Genomic DNA, 27,286 nt, shown 5'->3' with positions numbered 1-27,286 from the left:
CCTGGGCGCCCCGCAGAAGTCCCCTGGAATTCCCCTCTCAGGTCCCCCATGTGGGGTGAGGGACACACACGCAGACATGCCTCTGCCCCTTTTCACAGACCCCCATGCTTGTCTGGGGCAGGGGAGCATTCCTCTGCCCTGAGTCACCTATGAAAGTGACCGTGTGCCGGCACTGAGCTGGGCACTTCATATACGTCACCGCTAATTCTCACAAGCCCATGGTCAGTATTTTTGTCTCCATTTTGTAGAGGAAGGAAGTGAAGCCCAGAGAAGCGAAGTCGCTTGCCTCAAGTTCACATAGCTTATAAGGAATGGAGCTGGGGTTCGAATCCAGGCTCTGCTCACCACTACCACAGGGTCCCCCCATGGGCACAGCGCTGTGCACAAAAGGCAGCTCCTGAGAACTTGAGTTTGACTGCACCCTTCCTCTGCACCCTTGCAAGGTGGGACTTGGGTGGTTGACCCTCATGTCTGAGCTGGGTCCCTCCCTCAGGCAGGGCTAGCTTCATGGGTTGCTACTTAGGAGGTGTTACAGGGCTCCAAGCTCAGAACAGGGCCCCGCACTTGGGTTTAATGCTCTGTATTCGCTGTCTTGAAATTCTTGATAATTTTATCATTGGATTGGTGCTTTGTAAGTGAAGTCTATTGCAAAAGGGCCCCTCCCCGCCCCCCCGCCAGTGGGTGGAGCCTGGGCATGAGTGTGGGTGTGGGGAAGACAGCTGCATGAGACCCACACACCAAGTCTTGGGGACCTGAGTGTCTGTGAGGGTTTGCACTCACCCCACAACCAAGTCCAGGTCCAAGGAAGTGTGACATCAAATAGCACATATAAAACACCGTGACAGGTTGAGAAACTGTGGGAGAAAGCAAAAAGCTTTTCTCCTGCTTTTTGAATAAGGGCCTTGTATTTTCATTTTGTACTGAGTGCCACAAATTAGGTAGCTGGCCCTGCCTGGGGACTGGGGGGAACACGCAGGGCCCCCAAAGATATGGTGTAGGCGGGGAGGGAGTCCAAACCAGACCAGCCGTGTCACTTTTTTCTAAGTGAGTGGAGGCAGTCGTAATTATTCTTCAGGTGCCCTGGGGTGTCCAGAGTCTCGTTAGGAAGAGGAGACTAGGTTCAAGGACTTGGGGACATAGAAGGCCCCCCCTAGTGTCTGCCCTGAGCTCAGCAATGCTGCCTGGGGCTGCTGCAGGGGTGGCCCCATGAGGAGGTTCTGTTTGGCCAATCACAAGAGAGCTGGGCTTCTATGCCGGCCCTGTTGGGGCCAAGCCCCAGACCTCTCCCAGCCCCAGCCTAGCCCCTGTCCCAGGGAGGCTCGGTCCAGAGTATTGGGCCTGAGGTGGTGGTTAATGGCCTCCCTGCCCACATGGACAATGGACCTGGTGAGGTGGGCACCTGGCCTTGGCTTTTGTACACATAGTGGCAGATGGAAAGCTTACAGAGACCCCTGCCAGGTGAAGGAGCTCAATCAGCTCAATCAGCCACAACCTGGACTTGGAATCAAGCTGTGGTTAGGGCTGGTCTGTGGCCATTTAGGGGCTGAGATGGGGGCTTTGTCTGTCTTGTTCAAGGCTGAGTACCCAAGGCTGAGCTAGATCTGACTCATGGGAGATGCTTGGTAAATACTGCAGGAAAATGAATAAGTGAACACAGTTTGCCCAGAGGAGCTGTACCCGGGACCCTAAGAGGATCTGTACCTTCAAATTAGCCAGACCTGGGCTCGAATCTTGGCTCTGCCACTTACTCCCCAGGGGAGATATTTCACCTCACTTTCACTCAGTTTCTTCCTCTGAACAATGGGGAGAAATGACAGCACAGAGAATTAACTAGGGCAGTATTTAAAGTGTTTAGTGCCACCGGCAGGTGGCCCATGTGAAATGCTCAGTATCTGAGAATTAATATGATTATATTAAGACCCCAAAGGACCCCTACCCCTCAAAAATGCTCACTCGATCTCCGAGACTTCAGGCTTAGACACTTTAAAAGTATTTTTCTGTATTTTCCAAGTCTTTTTCATTGTGCTTATATTACTTGTATCAATGGGCAGGTGTGAGTATGTGTGATTCAATTAATGTTATTTATCAAAGGTATTATTTTAAATAGACGGTAAATAAAAGGAGGCAAACCAGAATCAGTTTCCCTCAAGCATTCATTGGGTTCCCAGCTTCCTAGAGGCACTGACGACATTTAGGCCCTGTGCCTTCCCAACATGCACCCCTGTCCTGCATGCACCCCTCGTCCACATATGCCCCTCCCCCACGTGCATCCTGCCTTCAGGTTATACCAGCACCAGTCGGGAGATTCTGGGTAAGATCCATGGGCGTAGTGACGCCTCTGTCGCAAGCTGTCTCAGCTCAGCAACCAAAATCTGGTCCCATCTCCACCTCAGGCCCCGGGCCTTACACTCACGGACTGCCCCCCATGCTTGCCCCACCCGCATCCTACTTGTGAACAAACACACACTCACACAAGCAAACACGCACCAGAAGCCACACCCACTGCAACAGACACCCAACTTTTTAGGAACCCCTGCCTGTGGGGACACCTGGGGATGCGGTCTGAGGGAAGCCATCGCAGGAAGCTGCTTTGCCCCTACCCAGGCTGGTCCCCACTTCTCTGGTCGGGAAGCCTTTTCTCTCCCTGGGGGTGCCCGGACACCTTCCACTGGCCCTTGTCCACTGAGCTGATGGAGAAAATCCAGGAGTTATGACACAGAGTGGAGGCCCCGGCTCGGAAGAGGTTTCCTGTCCGGGAGAGGCCTCGTTGATGCCCGGGGGGGACACATCATCTGATAGGTGGGGAAACTAAGGATGGAAGGGGCGGGGGCCTGCCCAGGGTTACCCGGGAAGGTGGAGGCAGGGAAGGCGGCCTGGCCCTGTGGATGCCCACAGCAGGGGCAGCAGTGAGGGAGGCGGGCCTGGTCAGACCTCTCTGGGCTTCAGTTTCCTCACCCATCACATGGGGGTCACTCAGGACCCGTCCAGTCTGAACTTCTGGGAGCTCTGGAAGGCTCTGGGGAGCTCCAGGTGATGGTCACACAGCTCTCTGGCTGGTAGGGGAAAGAGGATGCAAATCGGAAGGGTCCCCAGGGACCTGGGTTAACCCCTTGAACTAATTTCTGGCCTCTTCTTCCTGTGGGGTTGGTTAAAAAATAGCCTCCCATCTGCAGGGGTTGGGGGGTGCAGGGTGGGGCAGGCTCTATCCGGGGCCATCAGGTCCTCCCAGCCCGGCCTGCGACAGAGACCTGCCCACCCCAACCCCCAAAGACCAGGCTTGGCTGCTTGTGGTGAGGCCGCCTGTCTGACAGAGTTCTTTCTCCCTTTGACTCAGCACCGAGTATCACCACGGCTCTGCTCAAGCAGCCGCAAGCCCAGGAGACTCTCCCCTGAGTCCCTGCTCTCCCATTTTACAGACGGAGAAGGTGTGACCTCCCAGGACACACGTGGAGCCAGGACAGGGGATAGGAGGTGGCCGCCCAGCTTTTAGGCCAAAACTTCCTGGTGATGCTGAGACTGCGTCCCCCTTGGGTAGCAGGCAGCAGGTGTAGTAAGGCAGGGCCTTTGTATCCCCAGATTACAAAGCCCACACCTCTCCCAGGGAAGAATCAGTGATCTACACAGGTGCAGCTCTTAGAGGACGGGAGAGTCGGGGCCCCCTGGAGTGGATCCCAAAAGCCCTGTTTCCTGGCTCTATGACTTCAGCTCAGCCACTTAATTCTCAGACCCTCAGTGTTCTCATCTGTAAGATGGGAGACAGCCATCCTTACCTCTGAGGGTGATTGTTAGGATGCATTGACATGCACAGGACCTGCCTAGTACCAGGCAATCTCAGTCAATGAATTATGTTAACAAGCGTGATGTCTACGCAGGCCTGGGATCTCGAGCAGTCTCAACTTGTGGTCATCTCTGAGGCTGTTTCTGTTGGAACTGAGTGTCTGCGATGGAAACCATGAGCCTTAGACTGTGATGTGGACCAGTGACTGAATAATGTTTTTTTTTTTCAGCTGAGATGGAACCAGCGAGGCCTTGTAGACGGGGCTTTTCTCTGGAGGAGGTCAAATAATGTCCTTGGTTTGCTGCCAAGCCCAGAAGGCCCCGGCTGCTGGGGGGAATGGGGCTGGAGAACAACGGGCAGGCAGTGTCGAGAGCCCGATGGGGTCCACGCTGGGTCCCAGTCTGGGACTCATCCTAAAGGGACGTGGCTAAGACGTCCATACCAGGGTGTTCCCAGCAGTGTCTCTATGACTAAATCCAGAAACACCACAGTGGTCCAGCTGGTGTGTGGGGGGTATCTCCACACACCCACCTTTGCCGTGCTGGGTCAGTGTAGACACATCCCCGGCCATCAGGAAAAGGGTTAATGACATAGGGAAATGCGTACTATATGTTGGCGAGTTTCAAAGGCAGGTTCAAAACAACATGTACTCTATGTCCCTAACATTATAAAAGAAGGAAGGGAGGGAGGGAGGAGGAAAGGGGGAGAAGAAATTAAATCTATACATACAGTAAGAATACCAGAAGGCTTCAAACCAAAATGTTAACAATTGTTCTGGGTGGCAAGATTACAGGTGGTTTTAATTTTCTTCTTCATAATTTTATTATTTTCCAATTTTTCTTTAATGAATGTGTATTATTCTTATAATCAGAAAAAAATGTATTTTGTTTTGAGAGACTGTTGGGGGGGGGGTGGCGTCGTTAGAGATTGTTCTTCCCCTTTCGTAGACTCTGAAACTGAGGCCCAGAGTGGGAAAGATGATAATTCATTCACTCATCCATTCATTCGCTCACTCGCTCACTCATTTATTCATCCTCAAATGCTTCTGGAAACCTCCCTAGAGCCAGGCTCAGTTCTAAGTCCTATGGCCAAAGAGCTGAAAGTGGCCCATCTCTGTCCACGAGGAGATCACAGTCTGGGGGAATAAAAGACACAACAACAGCGAGTCCTTGGGAGTAGTGAAGAGTGAGGGGCTGAGTCCTCCTGAGAGGGTCAGAGACGGTCTCACGATGAAAGGGAGACTGGGATAGGGTGTCGGTGTCTGAGCGGGGACTCTGCAGCCAGAGGACAAGGGAAGGCCCCTCTTGCAAAGGCACCATGGGCTATGAGAAAGAAAGAATCCGCTGTGTGGCAGAGAGGGTGTCAGGAGGTCACGAGAACGTTCTGTGACCCATGTTCTCCAAGGGCCTCGAATTGCCTGGCTCTGTCATTCAGTGGTTGCGCAACTCTTAGCAAGTTCCTAAACCTCCTGAGCCTCGATTTTCTCATCTGGAAAATGGGCTAAGGACCTCACTGGGTTCCTGCAAGAACTGAGTGATGAATAATTGTAACATACTCAGAACAGTGTCTGGTACCGCGAAAGGGCTATGAGGCTGTTTGCTTCTATTACTTGGTATTATTTACGCTTTTACCTGTAGGTATTTCAAAAGCCAAAGGGATTTTTAAGCTAGAAATTAACATTAATTCATTCACTTATTTATTTCAATCGTTCAACAGATATTTATTGAGATCCTAGAATGAATCCAAGCCTTTTTAGGCACTGGTGATAGAGCTGCCAGATAAAATACAGGATTCAAATTGCTTGAATTTCAGACAAACCATGAATAATTGCAACATTCAGGACGTTATACCCCAAAAAAGTCTTCATTGTTTATCTGAAATTCAATTTAACAGGGCGTTCTATATTTTTATTTGCTAAATCTGGCAACTCTAACAGGGAATGCAACACCAATTGAAAAAAAAATAAATCCTGCCCTCCTGAGGTTGACATTCTATGGGGTAAAGGGATGATTCTTAAGTAAAGGTGTGATTTATCAGGCAGTGATAAACATGCTGAAGAAATATAAATCAGGGAGGAGGGGTGTATTCATTTCTTACTGCTGCTCAAACAAATTGCCAGGCTTAAAACAGCAGCATTCACTATCTTACAATTCTGGGGTCAGAAGTCCTAAGCGAATCTCTCTGGGCCACGATCAAGGCGTTGACCTGGCTGAGTTTCTTTCTGGAGGCTCTGGGAGAATCCGTTTCCTCGCCTGTCCAGCTTCGGAAGGCCACTTGCTTTGGTTGGTGGCCTCTTCCTATGTCTTCACAGCCGGCGACATTGGGCCAAGAGGGTCTTATACTACCATCTCTCTGGTTCTCCAATCGGTTCTCCATATGACATCTCCCTCTGACTGTCCTCTCTGCCTCCTTTTCTACTTGTAAGGACCCTTGTGACATGTCGGGCCAACACAGATAATCCAGAATAATCTCCCCATCTCAAAGTCCTTAACCTTCATCATATCTACAAAGTCGCTTTTGCCATGTAGGTGATATATTCACAGGTTGCAGGGGCTGGGATGTGGGTAACTTTGGGGGCCATTATTCTGCTTACCACAAGAGCTCAGAGAAGGCATTTCACAGGGGGCGCAGAGACCCGATGAGGTGGGAAGTTGAGCTATGCAGGCAGGATGTGAAGGGCTGTCCAGGCGGGGGGAACAGGATGTACAAAGGCCCTGCGATGGGGGTAGGATCGGTGTGCCGAGCACCCGCGAGGAAGCCAGCATGGCTGGGGCAGGATGAAGGAAGGGGAGAGTAGAAGGTGGTGAGGAAGAGAGATGGAAGGGGGGCCGGTCACGCAGAACCCCATAGGGCTGGTTGGACAAGGAGAATTGGTGATGCCCCTCTCCACTTCTGGTCCTCAAGTGCCCCCAACCCTGTTCTACTCAGCTGAACACTCCAAGAGTGTTCACATCACAGGACAGATTCCTCTCAGAAGTACAGCACGATGAGAAGGAAGAGGGTTTTCCTGCAACATGAGGGATTCAGGTTAGATGTTTAAGAGAACTTCCTGTGTGCTAACAGGAGACTGTCGGTTACCTCCCAGAAAGATCAGAAATGCATGGGAGACTAGGTCTTGACTGAGAGAAAAGGGATCCAGTGCCTTCAGGGACCTCACATTCCGGGACCACTCATGCTCCTGAGATGATCTGGAGGAGTGGTGGGTCCTAACTTGGACTTTCCTTGGCCACTGGCCATCCTATGACTTCAGGAAGCCAGATCCCCTCCCCAGACCTGTTTCTCCAATACGAGGGAGCTGGACTCAAGGATCTCCAAGGTCCTCCCGACGTTGACCAGCTGTGCTTCCTATAAAGCTACAACTGTCTGATCTAGGAATTTTATTTTAGACAAAAACCTCATAACTGTGTGACCTTAGGCAGGTTGCTTAACCCCTCTGAGCCTGTTTTCTCCACCTGTAAGTGGGGATGATCATAGAACCCACCTCCTAGGGTGGAGTGAGGGCAAAAGGAATTAAGCTGTAGAAAGTGCTCAGAACTGTGCCTGGGACTCACTGAGCGCTCGACAGATGCGAGCTCTGACCCTAACATGCTTGGAACCTAGAGTCCGTGACCCTGTCTCCAGGAGCTTGACGTTTGCTGGCTGTGGGATTCCAAGTCTCCAGACCCCACTGCTAGAATGCCCCTAACGCCCTGGCCTCCCCCACGTGCTGGGTGGCAGGCCTACCCCACAACCACATGAAAAGCCATTCCCCCAGGGTGTCCCCACACCTGGGAAAACCGGCAGCCTGCCCAGCGCTGGCCCCGCCCGGTGGCTGGAACACCGGGCAAGATCAATGAAGCCCGGCTGGGCTCCCAGTGCCGCCACCTTGTTCCAATCAGGGCCGGGCGCCTTCCGCTCCGGACCCCCGCCCGGCCTCTCCCAGACCCTGCCCTGCAGCCCACGTTTCCAGCCCCGTGACCCCTGAGGAGCGGTGCCCGTGGCCTGACTCCACTTCGGCTGCGGCCTGACTGGACTTGGGTGGTTGAAGAGCATGCTGGACAATGCGGAGGCTGGCTCTGGTCCTGGCATCCGGGCACCAAGTAAGGCTCTACGAGCCCCTCCCATCTCTGGCCTCAGTTTCCCCAGCTGCCCATGGGCTAATTTCATCCCCTCTGGTTCTCGTGGCTGTTGTGTAGAAGCAAAACAGATAAAAGGGAGACCGAAGTTTTAGAAATGGTGGCCATGCCTAGCTCAGAGGCAGGTGGGAGAGGCCGGCTCCCACTGTTGGGCAGCGGGCTCTCCTACGAGCTCCCTTCTCCCTTCCTCTGCCTAGGTCCTTCTCAACCTTCAGGTCTTGGCTCAGATGTCACCTCCTCTGAGAGACCTTTGCTGACCACCCTGTCTTAAAGCCTTAGTGACCAACCCCTCGCCCCACCCACCCATCAGTCACTCTATCCCTTGACCCGGTCTGTTTTCTTCACCATTCAAAGACACTATCAAATATTGGCGTGTTTATTTGCCTCCTTGTTCATCTTCTGCCTTCCCTGTTGGAACCAAATCTCCACGGAGCGCATGAACTGGCTTGTCCACTGCTGTGACTCCAGCACCTAAAATAACCCCCGGCACATAGTAGGTGCTCAATGAATGTTTGTCGAATGACTCTGGTACCTCCTCCTCCATCTATTTCCTCTGTCTCCTTGTCCGTCCCATCCTAGCTCTTCCCCAGTCAAGTTTAGGGCTCCCTGAGGACAGGACTGAGAACACTTCCTCCTGTACTCCTGGGATAGGGCCAGGCCTCTGTGAGCTAAGGACCTTCAGATCACCAAGCTCATGCCTGACTTGACTGAGGCTCAGAGATGAAGCAGTAAAGAGGGCCCAGCCCTCACCCTGGGTCTGAGCACGTTCTGTGATCCCCTTCCGGAAGCCTGCTCAGAGGCAGCCAGAGACACACATGTGGTGAATGTCACATTCTTGCCAGTGACAAAGTCCATGCCAACAGAAAATGACAAAGAATAGCCAGTGTCTGAGCCTGTGGCCTAGACATGCCAGGCACGGATGTATGAGCCTGCTCTAGCTTCTGCTCAGCTCTGCCCACATCCTCAGCACCTCCGCAGAGACCACAGGCCTGGTAGGTGAGGAGGAGGGGACGTAGCTCATTGCATAGGGCTGCTGTCACTCCAGGAGCAGATCTCCCTAGCTGCATCTCCCAACCCCAGCCATCCATCCCTGCTGGCCATTGGTCCTTGCGGTCATCTGTGGACCCTGGGCCACAGCTCTGCCTTGCTTCCATGGTGTCTGTGCTTCCCAAGGGCCAGACCAGGCAGAACAGTCTACCCAGGTTCAAAGCTCAGCTCTGATATTCATCTACCGTGTGAACTGGAGCAATATACTAACCTTTCTGTGCTTCAGTTTTCCTAGTGTTAAAATGGGGCTAATAGTAAGGGTACCTGACGCATAAGATGGCTGTGAGGGTTAAATGAAATAATATGTGGAAAGCGTAGATAGCGTTAGTGGTTGTAAATGAGGGGCCTGGCCCCTGGGGTGAGGCCGGTATAGACGGCAGGGCACAATTTCAGCATCAATAGATCTCGGTTCAAATCCCAGCTCTGTTCCTTCCTTGCTGGGTCCGGGAGACTTACTCAGTGGACTTCAGCTCCTCATCTATGAAGTGAGCCCAGTGACAGGTACCTGGAAGGCTTTGGTAAGATTTAAGAAGCTCAGTAGGGAGCGTGCTCAGCAGGGGTTGGGTACCCAGAAACACTCCTTGTGGGGGAGTGCCGTGATAAGGATGGCTTCAAGGGCCACCAGATAATTCAGCAGAGAGTGAGCCGGTGGACAGGGCAACCTGCTTGAAACGGCGATTTGGCCAAGAATAAACTCTCCACCACTCTGACACGCTACAGGCAGTTCTGCAACTCTATGCAAATGGAAGCATTTTTGTCCATTCTTTTTTCAGAGGTTTGGGTGGAGGGGGCTTTTTCTATTTTTTATCTTTTGCTTTTCTTTTAAAATATCTTATTGTAAAATATAGTAACAGAGAGCATATAAGTAAAAATGTTATCTACAGAAAAGTATTGACACAGATATACATATACCTACCTCCTAGTTTTAAAAGATTCTGCTGATTAGAGCTTACGGCACCCATTAGCATCTGCTCCCTAATCACGTTCTTCCTCCTCCCTCCCCCTGTCACGGTGGAACAGGAGAACCACTCTTCTGGGCCTTGTATTAACCATTCTCTTGCTTGTCTATATGCTTTTTGCTTGCAATGTCATTTTCTTTTATAAGAACAGAAATTTGAGGATAAACCGAAAAGCAGCAATGGGGATGTGAACTATTAAGCTACTGAAGGAGTTTACATGATGAGCAGAGCATGAAAGAGGGTCAATTCTCCCTATTGTACAGATGAGGAAACTGAGGTTTGGGGAGGCCCAGGGTCACAGAGCCAGAAGGCGAAGATGCCAGGGTAGGAACTCAGAGTTACTACACCCTGAATCATAGACTGTCAGGTTATGAATGGAGCTTCGGTTTCACTCTCTCATTTGTTCAATAAAAGTTTACTGTGCACAAATCCTGCTCCGGACACCAGTATCTGATCCTGCCTCCAGCCCCATTCAACACGCTGAACTCCCTCTACAATATCCTGGCCTCTACTTTAACACTTCCCATGACAGGGAGCTCTCTACCTCTGGAGAGGTATGTCTCGTTCTCTCTCTAGCTGGCTCTCAATGCTTCTTTTCCTTGAATGGTGTCCAACAGCCACTGGCCTTAGTTCCATCCCCAGTACCCACCTGGTCCCCTGCCACCTGGAAGCTCTTCTCATACCCGGAGGCAGAGCTCTCAGCCCCCTGGCCTGCTCTTCTCCAGGACATAGTCCCCAGTTGCTTTAACAGTTCGTCATGTGACATGATTTCAATATTATTCCCCACGAAGTCCCTGAGGATGTTGCATAGGCCCTAACAGAGGGGTTCAGGCAAACTTGCCCTCCAGGGGTGGTCGAGCTATGGTGGCTGCTGTTTCAAAGCTCCCACCACACGCCAGCAGCCCCTTCGCACGCCAGTTTGAGCAGCAGTAAGTACCCCCATTTTATAGGTGAGGTGGCTGAGGCTCAGGGAAGCTGTCATGTACAAGGCCTCTCAGCCTGACCCTGACTCTAGGGCTTTGGGCCCCTAGGCTGATGCTCTGCCCTCCAGCCCTGGCTGCCTCAGGAGACCCTATGTGCAACCCTCCTGGTACAGCCACCATTCTCTGGGCCAGGAGAGCAGGCTCTCTTCACCTCCATGGGACATGTGGGGAGGGGGAGGGGAAGGTTAAAAGTCAGATGCTGGGGAAGCGTCTGGAGATGCAAGGCCGGCAAACCATGTAGAAAGTCAATGTCCCTGAATCAAGGCGAAGCAGACACTTCCATGACCAGGGTTCCACTCCTCCCAGGGCTGTCCTCAATTACAGGTCCAAGCTCCGGGCCTGGATTCCACACCTGCCTCCGCATGTGTGTGTGGATCCATCCACAGGACGGTTCGTGTCTACACAACCCCGACATGTGCCCCTGCCTGTGTGTGTATGTCTATGTAACCCTATATGGAGGCCTGTCTACATCTACACTAATGGGCCTGTGTGTATTGACAAAGATAGATGTGTTCTTATAAGTGTCTTTGCACACACACACTGTTTGCACGTGTGACTGCAGCATAACAGAATTGGCCTCCATGAGGGCTTGTCCATATAGATGTGTGTGTGAGTTGCCGTTAAATGTGTGTGTGAGAGAGTGTGCTGTTTGTGAGTGTGCCCATGAGAAGAGGTGTGTGTGTGTGTGTGTGTGTGTGTGTGTGTGTGTGTGTGTGTGCGCGCCTGGCCGTGTGCCTGAGGTCCAGGGGAGTCTTTCCCATTCTGGTTTCCCAGCACTCTAAACCTCACCTGCCCCTCAGATCTTAGAGTCGGACTCTTCCTGTCCATTTTATAGCCAAATTATAACCAGTGGAAGAGGAGCCTTTATTATGGAAATGATGACACAGGAAACTGAGGCTTGGAGAGGCCCAAATGTGAGTGGGAAAAAAAAAATGCTGCCATCACTGGGCACATTTTTTTCAAAAGAGAGTCTTTAGTTCCTACCAAGGACTCTTAGCTGTGGCTTCCAGCCCTGGACACTTAGAGTGCCTGATAGGACAGTATGGGCCAGGGCATGGGGGTGAGGATAAGTTCAAGGCCAGGCCCTCCAAAGGCTTTTGCAGAGAAGAGCTGGGCTGGCAGGCAGTCCCTCAGAGTTAGGTCCAACTGTCAACGAGCATCCCGTGTGACCCTGAGCAAGTCCTTGACCATTCCTGGGCCTCAGTTTCCTCAGACCTGTCATAGAGTAACATGAAATTCTAGAACATTGAAGATGGACAGTACTTCCTGGGATCAAATGTGGTCCAATGCACTTATCTCCCTGATGGAGTGTCTGATACCCAGTGAGGGAAAGGACTTTCCGAGGGTCACCTAGCAAGGAATAAGGAGATGGTTCCCCCTAAAGCCAGCAGCCAAGTCCACGAGCCTCAGGCCCAGCCCAGGTTATAGGACATGACTGACTGTCTTTAGGCTCCATTCAGCCCCAACTCTTGAATACCTGGGGACTTGGGACTCATTAGAGTTTATCAAGGTACAAGGCATAACTGCTTCCCCAACCAACGAGGGTGGCAGAGCAAAATTGGAGCGTGAAAGAGTGGAGGAAGTCACAAAGAAAAACTGTGGAGGGCTGTGGGGGGGGGGGGAGGGCCGCTTCTCCATCCCAGGCTAGACTGAAGGCAGTGATCCACACAGAGAGAGCTAACAGATTACAAATGGAACAAACAACTGGGGTGTGCTACCCACTCCCAGCCCTCTGAATCCAGGCCCAGGCCCACAGTCACACAGTCTGGTACTGAGCGCTTGATCCATCAGTGACTACCTGTGACTATGAGCACCTTCGCTTCTCTGGCCTCAGTTATCCCTTCCATTATTTGGGAATAAAAAAAGCCTGGCCACATGCATCCCCCACTGCCTGGGGAACTGGCGAATGTGGAGTGGTTAAGACACTTGCTTTGCAGTGAGAGGCCTAACTCCAAATCTAAGCTTGCTTGCCTCACGAAATCCTCTCTGAGCCTCAATTTCCACAGCTGTCCAATTCACGGTGTTGGTTTGAAGTTCATCTCAGATAATGTAAGGAAAGCAGGTGCTCAAAAAATACTACTCCACAGGCCTGGGCGCGTGCTAGGGGCCAGGACACATATGCCAATTGGCTGACGGGGTAACCTGTGGGGGCTAGACAAGTTACATAATTTGAGGGCCTAGTGCAAAATGAAAACGCAGCTCCTTTGTTCAAAAAGTATTAAGAGATTCAAGGCAGCGACAGCAGAGTATTCAACCAGGTGCAGGACCCTTCTGAGAGCAGGGCCCTGTGTGACCGCATGGGTACCAGGCCAGGAAGCTGGCCCTGCCTGTGGGACTTCTGGGGTGGCTCAACCCCAGCTCAGGTGAAGGGACTGAAGTTCTTCTACTGTGCCTTCCACCACTGTGCTGAGCCCCCAACCGCCCTCCCCAGACTGCAGCTAGGATCATGACCGCTGGGCCGGCTACTCTCAGTGGCCATCAGAGGCAGCATAAAAGACCAACTGTTCTCCACTTCGTTATAGCCCATTTTTATCTCATGCCATGCATACAGCACATAGCTGATTTCTTTCCGCAAAGGGCTGCGCTTTTTTACTTTTCCAAGGGCGACTATGGAAAGCCATGTGGCTTTTATTGCTGGCAGGAATGTCTGAGGCGTTCCTTCGCCACCACATGAAATGGAGCTGTAATCTTCATCTGCGTAAGGCCAAAGCCCCTGGTCTCCTCCAAGCCATCGACCTCTGAGATTAATTAAGGCTTCATAAGGACTGACAGTCATTAGGACCTGTTGGGGAGGTGGAAAATCCCTAATGGGACTGTCTGGGCCCAAAGCCATGAGGAGGGCGGTGGGGCAAAGAGGGCCTGCCATGAAGAAGAAGGCACCCTGGACCAGCATCAGTGGGAGGTCACAGAAGGGGGTTCCAGGCTCTACCCCTGGCCTAGGCTGCAAACTTGAGTGAGGCACTTCCCCTCCCCGGCCTTGGTTCTGCCGCTCGATAAATGGGAGAGTTGGATATATCTCTTGAGTCCTGCTGAGTCTGACATTATAAAATCCTGAATCCTGCCCACAATTCTCCTGCCAGGATTCTAATTCTATTCCATGACTATAACTTCAAGCATCTGATTCTGGTCCATGAGAACAGAGCGCGGTGGTCAGGAACGTGGGCTCTGGGGCCAGGCGGCCTGGCTGGAATCTCAGCTCCGCACTTTCCCAGCTGTGTGACCCTGAGCGAATGACTTAACCTCTCTGTCTTTCGTTTTCTCACTTGTAAAATGGGGCTGATAACTGTAACTGCCCCACAAGAGTACTGTGAGGCACAAATGAGTATGAAGTGTGGGATGAGGTCTGGCATGCCTTAAGAGCTTAACTGCTGTCAGTAAAGATTAATGGAAGCTGGGACTCTAGTTCCCTGGTTCCAATCTTATTCCAAAAATTAGTGCCTGACTGGCTCCTATTCTTGCTACCTGATTAAGGTTTGGAGGCACTTTAAACCCGGAAATCCTCCTGTCTTTCCTCCACTGTAAGGGATGTGAGAGGTGACAGCCACTCAGAGGAGCCTTGTCTCTGCCTGACAGCTGCACTGAAGCCCATCCTGGGGCTGGGGAAAGGGCACACCCATCCCGTAGCTGTCTTGGGCTCCAAGCCGCCCAGATCCCTCTTACCACTCCCTACCTCCCCATAGAAGAATCCTCTGATGTGATGGCTCTGCCAGCAGGTAGCTCTGCACCCGCCCACTGCTGTCCACACAGAGTCTAAGGCGCTGTGACCAACCAGCAGAGCACAGACAGAGCCAGGGTCAAGCCATGTCGAAAGAAGAACCTTCAGGTTCTGAGGCCCGGAGCAGGGAAGCTCTTTCTTCTCTGCGCCGCAATTTCCCTCTCTGTAAAATGGAGAGAATAAAATCCCTCGCCTAGAGAAGCACCATGAAGGTTAGTGATAATTGGGGTAAAATTCCCAGCACATGGCAGGTGTCCAATAAATTAGGACAATTATTAGTCATAAACCAAAAGGCTCTACCAGAATTATTTTCCTGTTTTATAGATGACCAAAGCAGGAAACAGGGAGGGCGGCAGGAAGACCAGATCCAGTGGTGGGAGCTGAAACCACAACCCACTTCCCTGGCTACTGATGGCTTGCCTCCCCTCCCTGTGCCAGGCTCCCACCGGGACCTCCTCTCTCCCTCCTGCTCTCACTCTGGTTCCCCACGCTGGGCACTCTCTCTCACGACAGACTTAGGACCTATGCTGGGTGAGAATGGGACTGGGGGTTCTGCAGCTGCACAGACACAAGGGGGCTCCGACTTGAAGTCACGGGAAGCTTATCTGTGGTCCTGAGGGGAGCCTGCCTGGCGCCTAGAGGGACCGTGGAAGCGCACTCCCATCATTCAGTTGGGGAAGCTGAGGACCATACGGAGAGGTGGCTGATGCTGGCATTTCCCTCTTTGGTGATGGGTGTTCAGGGGTTGCATCCAGCCCTGAGGTGGCGCCCTCTTGTGAGGATCCTGGCCTCATTTCCACTTGTGGGCTGCAGGAGGGTGGTCAGGGGTTCAGGCAGGCGGGGGTCAGTGCATCCCACTGTGGAGGGTGCCAGGCTTCTTTCCCCCTGGCCTCACTTCTTCCTTGGTGACTCGGGTCACATCTCTCCTCCTTCCTGGGCCTTGGGGTTCCCATCTGGAAACTGGGGACAGACTGTGGCTAGGTCTATCTCCTCATAGGTCGTCCTGAGGCTGAAGGAGAGTGCAAGGTGGGAGGACCTCAACAGATGGCCCCTGCAGCCCCTTTCCTGTCTCCCAACCCCGTTTAAAGCGTCTGCTGATTTCCAAGTCCATGGCTGTCTAACGGATTTTGTTGCCTCTAGCTCCACCACCATCATAATAGCAAACATTGATTGAGCACCTTCAACATCGATATGCCTGGCTCTTCCCATTACTTTATTCGACCAAGGAGGGAGGTGGTGTGCGTAAGCAGGTGGTGTCTAGGCTCCCCAGATTTTGAGTCAGATGGGCGTTTTATCCTCGCTCTGGTTCTCCCTAGCACAGAAAACCTTGGGCAATGTCTCCCTTCATTTAAACGGGCATAACGCCTACCACATACCATCACTATGAGGATGGGATCAAGCACTTAAAGCCCTAACACAGTGGCTGAACATAGTCCATTCTTCCCATGCTACCAGTTAAGAGACCAAGACTCAGAGAGGGCCAAAAGTTACACAGCCAATCAATGGCAGAACCAATAGCTGTGTCCTAACTACAGTGCTCTCCTCAGCTCCCCCTCCCTCCCCTCTGAGTCTAGCCCTTTCCAGAAAAAAAAAAAGAAAAAGAAAAAGACTGCAATTTGAGAAGCTCACTTGTCTGCCTGCATATTCTGGAGCCTTCCAGAGGCTGCCCAGGAAGAATGGTCCAGAGCTGGATTTTCTGAAATGAGGGCCCCCCAACCTTGGAGGCAACAACCCCTCAAATATAATACTGTTTTCATGACCCTTTCTTGCTAACTTTATATATACTTTTATATATAACATACAGCATGTATATTATATATAATATATTATATACACATTTATAATTATATATGTATAAACATATACCTGAAACCAGGATGCAGGCAAGTCCTGGTTTAATTAGCACTTTTTTCCCTTCTTTTTCTTTCATACAAATCAATGGACAGCATTCTAGATCCCGTGGAACACAGTGCCCCTCCCCTCCAGATGAAGTCTCCAATCCTCTGAATTATGAAATGGAGTGACTGGAATGAACTCCATTCACAGAAGAGAAAACCGAGGCTCAGTGAGGGGCAGAAATGCCCCACCTTGAGTTCTGGGGCACCAGGCGGGAGGGTGACGTGGTAATATGTAACCTTTCCAAGTAGGGCTGTGGAGGTGAGACTGGGAGAAATCATTAGCTTTTAGAAGACAGTCTTTTTGTCTAGTCACCGGACCTGGGCTCCCATGAGACTCAGGATAAAGAGAAAGATGGCTCCTGGGGAGGGAGAAGTGGTGGGGAGTCCGTGATGGATACTGGAGAGCCTCCTGCAAGCTGCCTCCACCTGGAGCCAGGACACAGGCCGTCTTTACCTCCCCTGGGCAGCCCCTAGGTGAACCAAGGGGGATAGAATGGCCATGGACTAGGCTCTGAGTTCTGGCAAGCTTTGAACATGAGAATTGGACACTTCACAATGGGAATTGTGTGGCCCAGAGAGGGGAGGTGACTTGCCAAAGGCCTCCCGACAAGGCATGAACAGGCCTTATTTAAACAGCGTAACAACAGTGGCAATGGGTGGAGCGCCTCGTAAGTACCAGGCCTGTGCTAAGCACTTTACACACAGTTCTATGAAGAGGTCACTATTATTACCCCAACTTTACAGATGACACAGATAAGGCTCAGAGAGGATTTAAGCAATTTTCCCTAGATCACAGTAGGTGGTGGAAGAAAAACTCAAGCAGTAGAACTGCAGACCCAAGCTCTTTCCACAACCACTGGACCTCTTAGAAGGTTTTCCAGAGCATATATGTCCATTGTCTGGCACACCTGGGGTATCCCCACTCCTCCCCAGGCACCAGGAATCTCCAGGAATCAGACCTGCCCTTGGAAGCTCTCTGGCCAGCACCTCATTAGGAGTAAAGCTCTTAGAGCCAACTCCTAGACAACCTCCAGGGACAGGAGGAGGGTGGCCAGATACAGGGGCATTCTCACCCGGTGGGTCCTCTCCCTGGAACGAAGGACACTGTCAGAAGGAGTGGCCCACAGAACCAGGGCTCTGGAGGCTGGAGGCTGGGTCCCTGCTTACCCAGCTCTGGGCCTCATCCTGTGGACAACGTGGGGTGCCATTTGAGAGAAAGCAGGGTGTTTGTACATGGGTCCAGTGAAAGAAGGAGAAGAGATGTCTGTCTATACAAGATGGGGAAGGGAGAGAGTATCCACATGTCCCAGGTAGAGGAGAAAGAGCCCTTCTATGAGAGAGAGAGAGAGAGAGAGAGAGAGAGAGAGAGAGAGAGAGAGAGAGAGAGAGAGAGAGAGAGAGAATATGAATGACCCTAGGTCAGGTCTGTGGGTTTGGGACTGAGAAGTAGGTTGGTCGTTGGTCGAAATCAGTAATGAGCTGGTCTGTTTTACTGTGCACCCTCGTCACCCCAGTCCCCCATAATGAGACAGGAAAGGGCTGTGCATTTCTATCAGGGAGGACGTTCTGCAGGTCTGCAGGTCGGAGTGCACAGGGACTCTCGGGCGTCTGAGATGCGACTGCCAAAAGCATCAGTGTCAAAGCGTTAGTGTCCATCGAGGGCCGGGAGAGCAGCCTTCGGTCTGACACAAAGCCATTGGTTTGTCCCAGACGTGGCCGCACAAATAGCGAAGAATAGGACAGGACGTCTGCCCAGCAAGGGCAGCCCTTGGGTGATCCGCCACGCCTGGACACGGGGATCCCAGCTGGGTCACATGTGTGAGCCGGGACTGGCGGGGCAACTACGCAGCTGACAGAGTGCAGGCGCCAACTAGCGGTGGCTCCTGGAATTGCTCAGGCCCCGGCAGCCCTGGCCACCTCCGGTTGGGGACCCTAGCGCCAACAACCAAGGACCCCTGGTTCCGGCGCCCACCTTCAACGAGAGCTCTACGGAGAGCTGGAGCCGCGCTGGGACCTGTGCCAGGTGCCGAGACCCACAGGAGCCCCATTCTCAGGAAACCCGTTTGTAAACCCGCCGTCGGATAAGAGAGAGGAATCAGGTAGAGGAATAAGTGAAGGCCCAGGTGCAAATCGAAACCAATAGAGCAATCGAATTTACAAACCCTACAGGTCCTGGCCCCACAGCCACCCCAGGGCAGCACTCGTCGCCCGCCCTCCCTGGCCCTGGCCCCTACCTCGCTGCCATGGCGTGTGCCTTTCGTGGGGAAGCTCCCAGAGGTCGGACGGACAGACGCCGGGCCTCTCGTTTTCTTCTGGTTCTGCGGCTAGTGCCAGAGCTCGCCAAGCGCGCGGGCCTCAGCCCCCGCGATCTGCGATTCCGAGGTGTAGGCTTTATAAAAAGGTCCAGTAAGGGGCCTTCTCCTCTACGCTTTTCAACGGCCTAAGGTGCGGACGGGAGGCCGGAGAGGGGTAGGGACCAGCCCTCCAGGTGGTCGAGAGCTGGGCCAGAGCCCGTCTGCTCTGCAGCGCACGCGGGGCTTGATTTCGTTTGGCGACGACGAAATGGTGCGCACGGGGCCGGGGTCAGATCCGGGGCGGAATCTTGCCGCCGCTGTCGGTTCCTACGCTTCTTTGCACCCGAGACGTGGAATTCTTCGTTTTGCACCTGTCGAGGACCGGGAACAACGAATATCCAGCCCGATCTCCAAAACGGCGGGGAGACTCGGCACGCATTCGTTCCCCAGACTCCAGGGAGCGTCTGGGGTGGTACTCCAGGGTGAATAAGGCTTGATCTTTCCAGTGCCCCTTCCCTGCTGTAGCCTGTCCCTAGACCCGCTCGCCTGGCCTAGGAGACAGGACAGAAGGGATTGTTGGCCGTGAAGCCCCAAGGGCGGTGGGCCGCACGGCCGCGTGCGGGATCGAGGACCCAGGGCCAGCTCGCAGGCAGGGAGTGCCTCCGCAGAGCCGTGTGCGCCCCTGCGGCGCGGCCGGCGTGCACCGCCGGGGAACGCGTAGACCCGGACCCGCCGGGGCCGGTTGTATCCACGTGGAGGAAAAAACTCCCTCCTTTGCAAGCCGGGGCCCTTAGCCATTCCCGCATTCTCCGCAGTTTTCTTCTGGCCACAGACTCGCGTCCTCTTACACGATGCAGGGTCGTGGTTACAATACGGGGAGAGAAACCAGAAAAAAAACAAACTCGCGTTTTTCAGGCCCCATCGCGGTTTACAAAGAGCCACAGGCCGCCACGACGAAGAACGACGCAGCGAGGCCTGCACTATCCTGACAGTTGCCTTGACGGGAGAGCGGAGGGGAACGGGGTCAGTCGCTCCCAAGCCAGATGCGCGCTTGTGGGGGACAACCTTCCCTCCGTCCCCGGCCCGCCGAGGCCAGGACCAAAGCCGCTCAGGCCTGGGAGCTGCAGAGGCCGTTGGTGCGCGCGTAATCTCTTGTGCGATGGAGACTCTTGAGTCAAAATAATTTGCGGGCTGGGGAGGTGAGAAGCCTCTTTGGGGCAGCTCCCCGCGCCGTGTCACCCGTCTTGGGGCCCCTGCAGTCCCCAGCTGTGGGTGCAGGCAGCACAAGCCCAAAGCGGCTGGAGCTGGGGAGTCCCGACAGCGGGCAGTGAGTAAAGGGGGGAGAGAAGAGGAGGCGCGGCCCCGGAGACAGCGGCAAATGAGGTAGGGCCCCGACCTTTTAAACACATTTTTAGCCTTGGCCCGGGTTCCCCAGAACTCTCCAGGAGCCCTGGGCTGTCGCGCTGGGCTTTCGACCCCAGGCGTCCTCCGAGAGGCGGGGCCTTCCGCCCCTCCCGGTGCGGCGGCCTTCGGAGGTCCTCGGTCCTCCTCCCGCGAGCGCCGCCGAGGTGCCCTCGATGGGGGCTCGGATTGGCTGCGCGACGCGTCGCTCGGGCGGCCCCGCCCCCGGCTGCTACCCGGGGTACTAACCCCGCGCCGGCCGCCGCGGCGCCGCCACTTGATTCTCGAGGATTTGTTCTGGGGCTGCGGCCGCGTAGTTGGTGCGGGGGCGGGAGGCAGCGGCGGCGCAGTCGGTGCGGGCCCGGCCGCCGCCGGGACAGCTGGGGCCGCCGCGAGGGGCGGCCACACCGGGGTCGCGCGCCCGCGATGCGGGACTAGCGGGCAGGCTGCGCGCGGTCGTCGGGGCGGCGAGCCCTCGCTGCAAACGGGCCCCGGCGGGGCGTCCCTGGGCGCCGCCCCCCGCGCGCAGAAGCCCCGGCCTGGCCGCTTCTGCTTCCCCGCTTCCCGTGGCAGCCGCGGCCGGGGAGGCGCCCGCGCCGGCCACCCCCGGGGGAGCCGCGCCGCTGCCGCCCGCCCGGCGCCCTGACGGCCGCTGTTATGCGTATTCCTGTAGACCCGAGCACCAGCCGCCGCTTCACACCTCCCTCCACGGCCTTCTCCTGCGGCGGCGGCGGCGGCGGCGGCGGCGGCAAGATGGGCGAGAACAGCGGCGCGCTGAGCGCCCAGGCGGCCGTGGGGCCCGGCGGGCGCGCCCGGCCCGAGGTGCGCTCCATGGTGGATGTGCTGGCGGACCACGCGGGCGAGCTCGTGCGCACCGACAGCCCCAACTTCCTCTGCTCCGTGCTGCCCTCGCACTGGCGCTGCAACAAGACGCTGCCCGTCGCCTTCAAGGTGAGTGCGGGGCCCAGGGAGGAAGGGCACGGGCCCTGGGGCTCCGGACGCCTGCGCTGCAGGAGCCAGGGCCGGGGGAGCCGAGGGAGGGGAATTGCCCGCCACCCCGCAGCTAGGGCCGGGCAGCTGGGCCACGGGCGCTTTTGGTCCCGCCGTGCGCTGCGCCGGGAGACTTCGGCGTGCCCTCTTGGATGCACCCCGCACGGGTGCCTTTTAGGAGGTTTGCCCCCTCCACCTTCCGGGAGCCCTGGGGAGAAACGTTGATGCGGAAACGGACGGATGGGGCTTCGCCCCCCTCCAACTCAGATCCCTGGATACAGCCCTGAGGGCAGGGGGGAGAGGAGCCCCGGGACTGGGGCGAGGACAGCGGAGGTGGGTGTGGGGGTGCGGGTTGGTGGATAGGGCCTACCCTCCACTGCCGGGCACCCTTCCTCCTGCACCGCTTCAGAAACACTTCCTGCTCACACCCTCAACCTCTGGCTTCTGAAATTTTACACCGAGCGACTCCGGGCTGGGATCGGGGGCACTGTGCCCTAAACGGTTGCGTCAGGGATCCCGAACGTCAGGCAGAGATTGGGGGCGCTCCCACCCCTAGCAGCCCCCAGTCATGCAGAGGCTCTTTTTTCTCTTTGCCAGGGAGTAGGCGACTGTTTCATTTTCATTTTTTTAAGGGGGCAACGAGATGAAACGAAAACGCCTTGGTTTTCCCCTAAACCTCTCACAGCTGCCGTGAGAAAGGGCAGGGCAGGAAGGGCCGGCGGCTGGGGGTGGCGGTGCCCCGAGGTGGCTGGAAACGGAGGCTGCTGGCAGCTGAGGCCGTCCTTGCTCCCATTAAGACGACTCCAAATTGGAAAAAAGGATGAGTGGCTCTTTGAGGTCTCCCGGGTGACATCTTAAAATACCAGTGGGGAAAATCTCTGGGGGAGGGGGGGGGAGGAGGGGAAAGGGAGGCCCGTGTGACTTTAATCCTCAGAACCGAGGTTTTACTGTCACTTGGAGCTTAAAAGGAATCTTTGAAATTAAAAGAAGACAGGATGTTGACAGGAAATCTGGCCTTTTTAATCAGACCCTAAACATTTTCTCCTTGAAATTTTTACCATCTGGATCCCTAGTCCCTGCACGCGGTGGCCACGTTTAAATGGCTGTGACTGCGTTTGCAGTCTGAATCCCTTTCAAAAGGCATCTGCCTCTCCATGCTCCTTGCGGGGGTGGGTGGGGGGGGGGGTGTGGAGAGACCATATTACGGGGACATCTCCGCTTCCATCCTACAATTCCCAGCAGGTGCATCCTCATGCTACCAAAAGCCCCTCTTTCACTTTAAAGGAGTTTTCTGTACAAACCTTCTCCAAACACCAGTTTGTTTTGATTTTGCGTTTTCTCTGCATAACGAATCCAGGCTCTGCAGAGGCCGATTAACTGGGCCTGGGCCACATTTCAGGGCCAGATTTCATACCCCAAACAGCTCTTGCATTAACTGGGTGTGAGAAGCAGTCCCCGTTATTATTGGTGTTGATATTGTTTTCACTTAGAGACTTGGTTGCTAGGAGCGTGTTGATTCCTTTTTCGCTCAAGCGAAGGGGAGAGGGGAACTGCACCCTACATCACAGTGACTGAGCTCATTCTCAGCTCTCGCTTACGTTTAATCGAATCGAAAGGATAATTTTGCAGGACACGGCTTAGCCAATTGATCTAGGATTTCGGTATGAAAGGCAGAGATCTCTTTTTTGTTAAGACTTGGGGGAAGGTCTCTATTGTTTCAAGCCTCTTCTCCGCCCAGCATTTGAGAAATCCGCAGTGCGCCTGGGACCTAGGGGACCGGCCCGCCCCAGCCCCTCCCCCCTTTCTCTTGCCTCTCCCTACCTTTCTAAGCTGTCCCCCTGCCCCCATGCCCTCAGGTGGTAGCGCTGGGGGACGTGCCAGATGGAACGGTAGTGACTGTGATGGCAGGCAACGATGAGAACTACTCTGCTGAGCTGCGCAATGCCTCTGCTGTCATGAAGAACCAGGTGGCCAGGTTCAACGACCTCCGCTTCGTGGGCCGCAGTGGGCGAGGTGAGTGGAAGGGAGGCCGCGCCAGCCGACACTGGCAGTGGCAAAGGTTGGGGGGAAGGAAGCTGAGAGCGAGGCTTTGGGGTCCTAATGGGAGCCCCAGAAACAGATCTCCAGGCCCAGCTCTGGCTAAAACAGTGGTTTAGGGTTCTACAGATCCTTTTGAAGATGTGAGGAAAGTTAAGGTCTCTTGTGGGGGGAAAAAAAACCCCACAATTCTCTCCCAGTTTCTGGGGTTTACTGACTCCTGAAGCCTCCCCTTTCCCGATTAAGTGCCCTGGTCTCACAAGAGATGCTGGGAGAAGATTAACAGGTTCAAACAGGAGCCTTGTAGGTCTTTGAGCAGGTGGTTTAGAGGACAAATCCTTGGTCTGCGGAGCCCAAGCACCCCAGCCGCTCTTCCCACTGGGGCAGAGTCACCCCACACTTAGAGGCTGCCTCTCCACAGCTGTGGTCTCCCATAGCCACAGTTTCCCCAGCCCTTTGAGCCTTAGGTGGTTTAGAAAAGAAATGAATGCAGTACAGGATGCTGAATGTTGGAAAGCACGGCTTGAAGGCTGCCATCTCCCGCTCCCAAATCAAGGCCGGTATGCCTCCCTGACTTGTCTGATCTACTTCGGGTGGTGTGGAGGAAGGCAGGATAAGATGCAGCCTTGGCTGCCAAGAGGGCCTGTTGAGTAGGAGAGGTTGCCGGGACCTGAAACCCACCATCACTTCTAGGTGGAGAAGTCCTAGAAACCCTGCTCCCAGAGAAATGGGGAAACGAGGGCTGCTGGCCCTTTAAGACCAGCCTACTGAAAATTGGAGAGTGCCCCTCCCAAACACTGGCCTGCCCCTCCGGCTTTGTTAAGAGAGTAAGCTAGGTTTCCTCAGCTCCCAGTCTCAACAGAGGCTGAAGCAGAATTGTACTTTTCATCACCAATAAACAAGACCTTTTCAAGGTTTTAGTTTCCTCTGAGCCGCCAGCCCTGCTAGGAAATGGGCATCTGGGCACCATTTTTCCCTCTCCGACCATTCAATGTATACATACAAATGTCAAACATATTTTGACTTTTCAGCATTAATTAAAACCAGGGCATTATTTGCATGTAATAACTGTTTACTTGTTACTTTTTATGAAACTGAAATAGTTTACATTCTTTCAAACATTTCCTGTTCCTGTTGGCTCCCTTCCCCATGCACAGATTTCTTTCAAACGGTGCCCTTAACTGGTTGCAGGTTGATGGATGGAAAATGTTTGCTTTTATGAATTAAGCTTTCATTGCTGCTCCTAATTAGTCTCCAAGCCCCTTTTGTCATCCTCAATCTCTCAAGCCTTTTGCAACTTAATCCCAGCCCTAACCCGTAGTGGAGGGTTGCTCGCAGCCACCAGTCAGTGGTGGTGGTGGTGGTGGCTGGCTCGGATGCAGCTCAACTGTGACTGTGGGGCGGTGGCCCGTTCTGCCGGCCCAGGTGACAGTGGTGGTGAGGGCGGCCCGCTGTAGCTGCAGCCCCTTGGAAGACAGGCAGAAGGGGAGGTCAGTCCCAGGAGCCCAGCACGGCATCAGGAATGTGGCACTATACCCCTTCTCCTGGGAGGTGAGATATGGAGAGAAGAGATGAGGACTCTCTGAGTTTCCAGGACCTTGTGTGGCCATTCCGCTGCTGAAAATGATTTCCCTGTGGCATGTATGCCCACAGACCTGCACACACCCCGCACGGCCTGCACCGTTGAGCAGCACGGTCTTGGATCAGGCGCGGCTGAGGCTGGACTGTGGCTCTGGGACATGTGGGAGGCTGAGTGTATAAGCCATGGTCACAGACATTCGCTCGCCACTCTCAGTGGTGCTGGGAAGCAGGAAGAGGCCTGAGTGGGAATTCCGGTGCCCGTGGAACCCAGCAAGGCTTTCAGACCTCGGAAGCGCGTGGTATTAAACAACCTGGGCTCTAAAACCAGCTGACCTGTATTTCAGTTTCAACTCCGCCAGTGACTTGCAGGATGACATTGAGCAAATGGCTTAACCTCTCTGCGCCTCAGTTTTCTCATCTATAAAATAGAGATAATAATGGTGCCCTCCTCAGGTGATTTCGTGAAGGTTAAGGAACTTGGTACGAGTGTCTTAGTTGGCATATAACTGAGAGCTGGATAGATGTTAGAGATTTTGTTAATTCAAATGTCTGGGACTGGAGGAGATCTTTGAAGTCCCTTTGAATGGTGACAGTCACTGATTCTCTGATTCTGGTGCGGTTTGGGCGGGGGTGGGGGAAACCCAGAAGGTTGTTGAGTGGGAACTTGGAGGCGGGTGGCATTGAGGAAGGAGGGTGCAGGGGTCCTGTGGCAAGCAGCAATGCATCTGCTGTGCCCATCCTGCACACTGGGAAATTCCCTAGGAGAGAACAAATCAGTGATGGATACAGACAGTTCAGGCTACTTCAGGGGTCAGGACAGGTTGGGGTTTGGGACCCAAAGCCTTTCCCTAGCTCTCTGACTTCTGCCAGTACTAAGAAACCAGATGGAAACTTCCACTCATTTCCTTGCTTTTTATTCCTGGATTCTGTCTTAATTCCAAGAAGATAGCTTTCCACGAAAGACACACACACGTACCACCACCACAGAGCTCTCGCGATAAGCCCGAAGGCGTGAACCCAGGAAAGGAAGGAAAGAAACCAAGGCATTGGCATCTCCCGCCGTGATTAGGGCCGAGGTCCCCGTCTTGCGAGACCGAGCATCCCCTCCGTACAATAATATCTTGTAACGGCACCCTTTACCTTCCCACAGTGAAACATGTAGAGAACGTAGCCAGCTTCCTTACTTAGGTGCAGTTTCGAAATCCGAATCGTAAAAACGATTCCATAGCTATAACGAGAAAAAAGGGGGAAAGCAATTTATGATAAAACATCTGTTTGGATGTGTGCATGCTGGGCGAGACCACACTGGGGGATGGAGGCTTGCCCCTCTGGCAGGAGCCCCAGAGGGGCACGGCGGGCGGGGCAGCAGAGGTGTACGCGACTCAGTCTGACAGCGGTATTGTCGGCAATGACACTATTTTATGAAGTCATGAACAATTCTTGACAACTATCTGGACAAATTCGGATTTTTTTGTTTTTTGTTTTTTAAATGGTCTTCCTGCCTGGAAAATTCAATAGATGTTTAAAAATTTGCCTTGTTTTATACAAAATGGAGTTAGGTTCATGGCTCAGAGTCGTCATAAGCAAGTTTTTCATGCACAGGAAGAAAGAAATGCTCCACTGCCTTGTGGTTGCTGGATATTTGCATCCCCTACCCCTCATATCCCACCTCGGTGAGGACCAGACACCACAAATCCCCAAAATGCCCTCGAGGAGGCAGCCGGGGGCATGAGCCCCTGAACTGTTGATAACTCATTGAAAAAAAAACCCAGTATGTGTGAGGAGAGCGGTTTGGGATGAGATGTGCGGGTGTAGGTTTAGGGGGACCATGGATGGGAAAGGAGATAGATTGGCTTCTTGGCCAATGCTGAGAAAACCCAGAGGTCTCCTGAGACATGTCGCCTCCTGCTGTCCCTGAAGCCCTGTGGTTGGGGCATATCACACAGGAGCCCTGGCTGAGAGGGACAGGGACCTGCCTAAAACCGCACTGCTAGACCCAGCTGTGCATGCCAGTGGGTCCAAGGCCCCAGGTCCTACGGAAATGTCTGAGGCCACTCAGAGTACAAAGGGGCAGCTATTTCCAGACTATAGGACTTCCCCTCCGACAGGGGACAGCCCTTGGAGTGCCTTGATTTGCAATTTCTGGACTCCTGGCTGATTGCAGATTTGCTGGGACAGTTTCTGCACAAAGTCATCTCCCTACCTTCCTTGTCTTCTCAGCTTCCTCCTCCAAGAGTGGGAGAGAGATGGGTGGACGGGTTCGCTGCCAGGCACAGAGAGAGGCCAGGGGCACTCTGGTTCACAGGGTCCTTGCCGCCTGTGTTACCTGACACCTGCCCCTCCCTCCCACTCCTGCTCCCAGATCCCAACCTCTCCCTTCCTCCCTCCTCCCTCCTCCTTCCTCTCTTCCTGTTCTTGGAAGGAGTGTTGCCAGGCCTGGAAACTGGGAGACAACTGTTGAGGAAGGCCGATGGATGCCCTTAAGGAG

The 27,286-nt window shown here is 53.9% G+C and overlaps 1 protein-coding gene across 2 annotated transcripts in view; it reads left to right on the top strand.

Moving 5' to 3' along the window:
• The window catches only part of RUNX3 (RUNX family transcription factor 3), a 60,240-nt gene that overhangs the window by 11,451 nt on the left and 21,503 nt on the right, over window positions 1–27,286 (top strand). For both annotated transcript variants that reach the window (XM_016124602.2, XM_016124601.2), the window contains exons 2-3: window positions 20,864–21,141; window positions 23,037–23,193. In XM_016124602.2, the coding sequence (XP_015980088.1) occupies window positions 20,864–21,141; window positions 23,037–23,193 (435 nt within the window). The remainder of the gene's footprint in view (window positions 1–20,863; window positions 21,142–23,036; window positions 23,194–27,286) is intronic.

The sequence above is a fragment of the Rousettus aegyptiacus genome, unplaced genomic scaffold (genome assembly GCF_014176215.1).
Source record: "Rousettus aegyptiacus isolate mRouAeg1 unplaced genomic scaffold, mRouAeg1.p scaffold_m13_p_1, whole genome shotgun sequence".
NCBI classification, from domain to species: Eukaryota; Metazoa; Chordata; class Mammalia; order Chiroptera; family Pteropodidae; genus Rousettus; species Rousettus aegyptiacus.
This window is presented reverse-complemented; position numbering and strand designations above follow the sequence as displayed.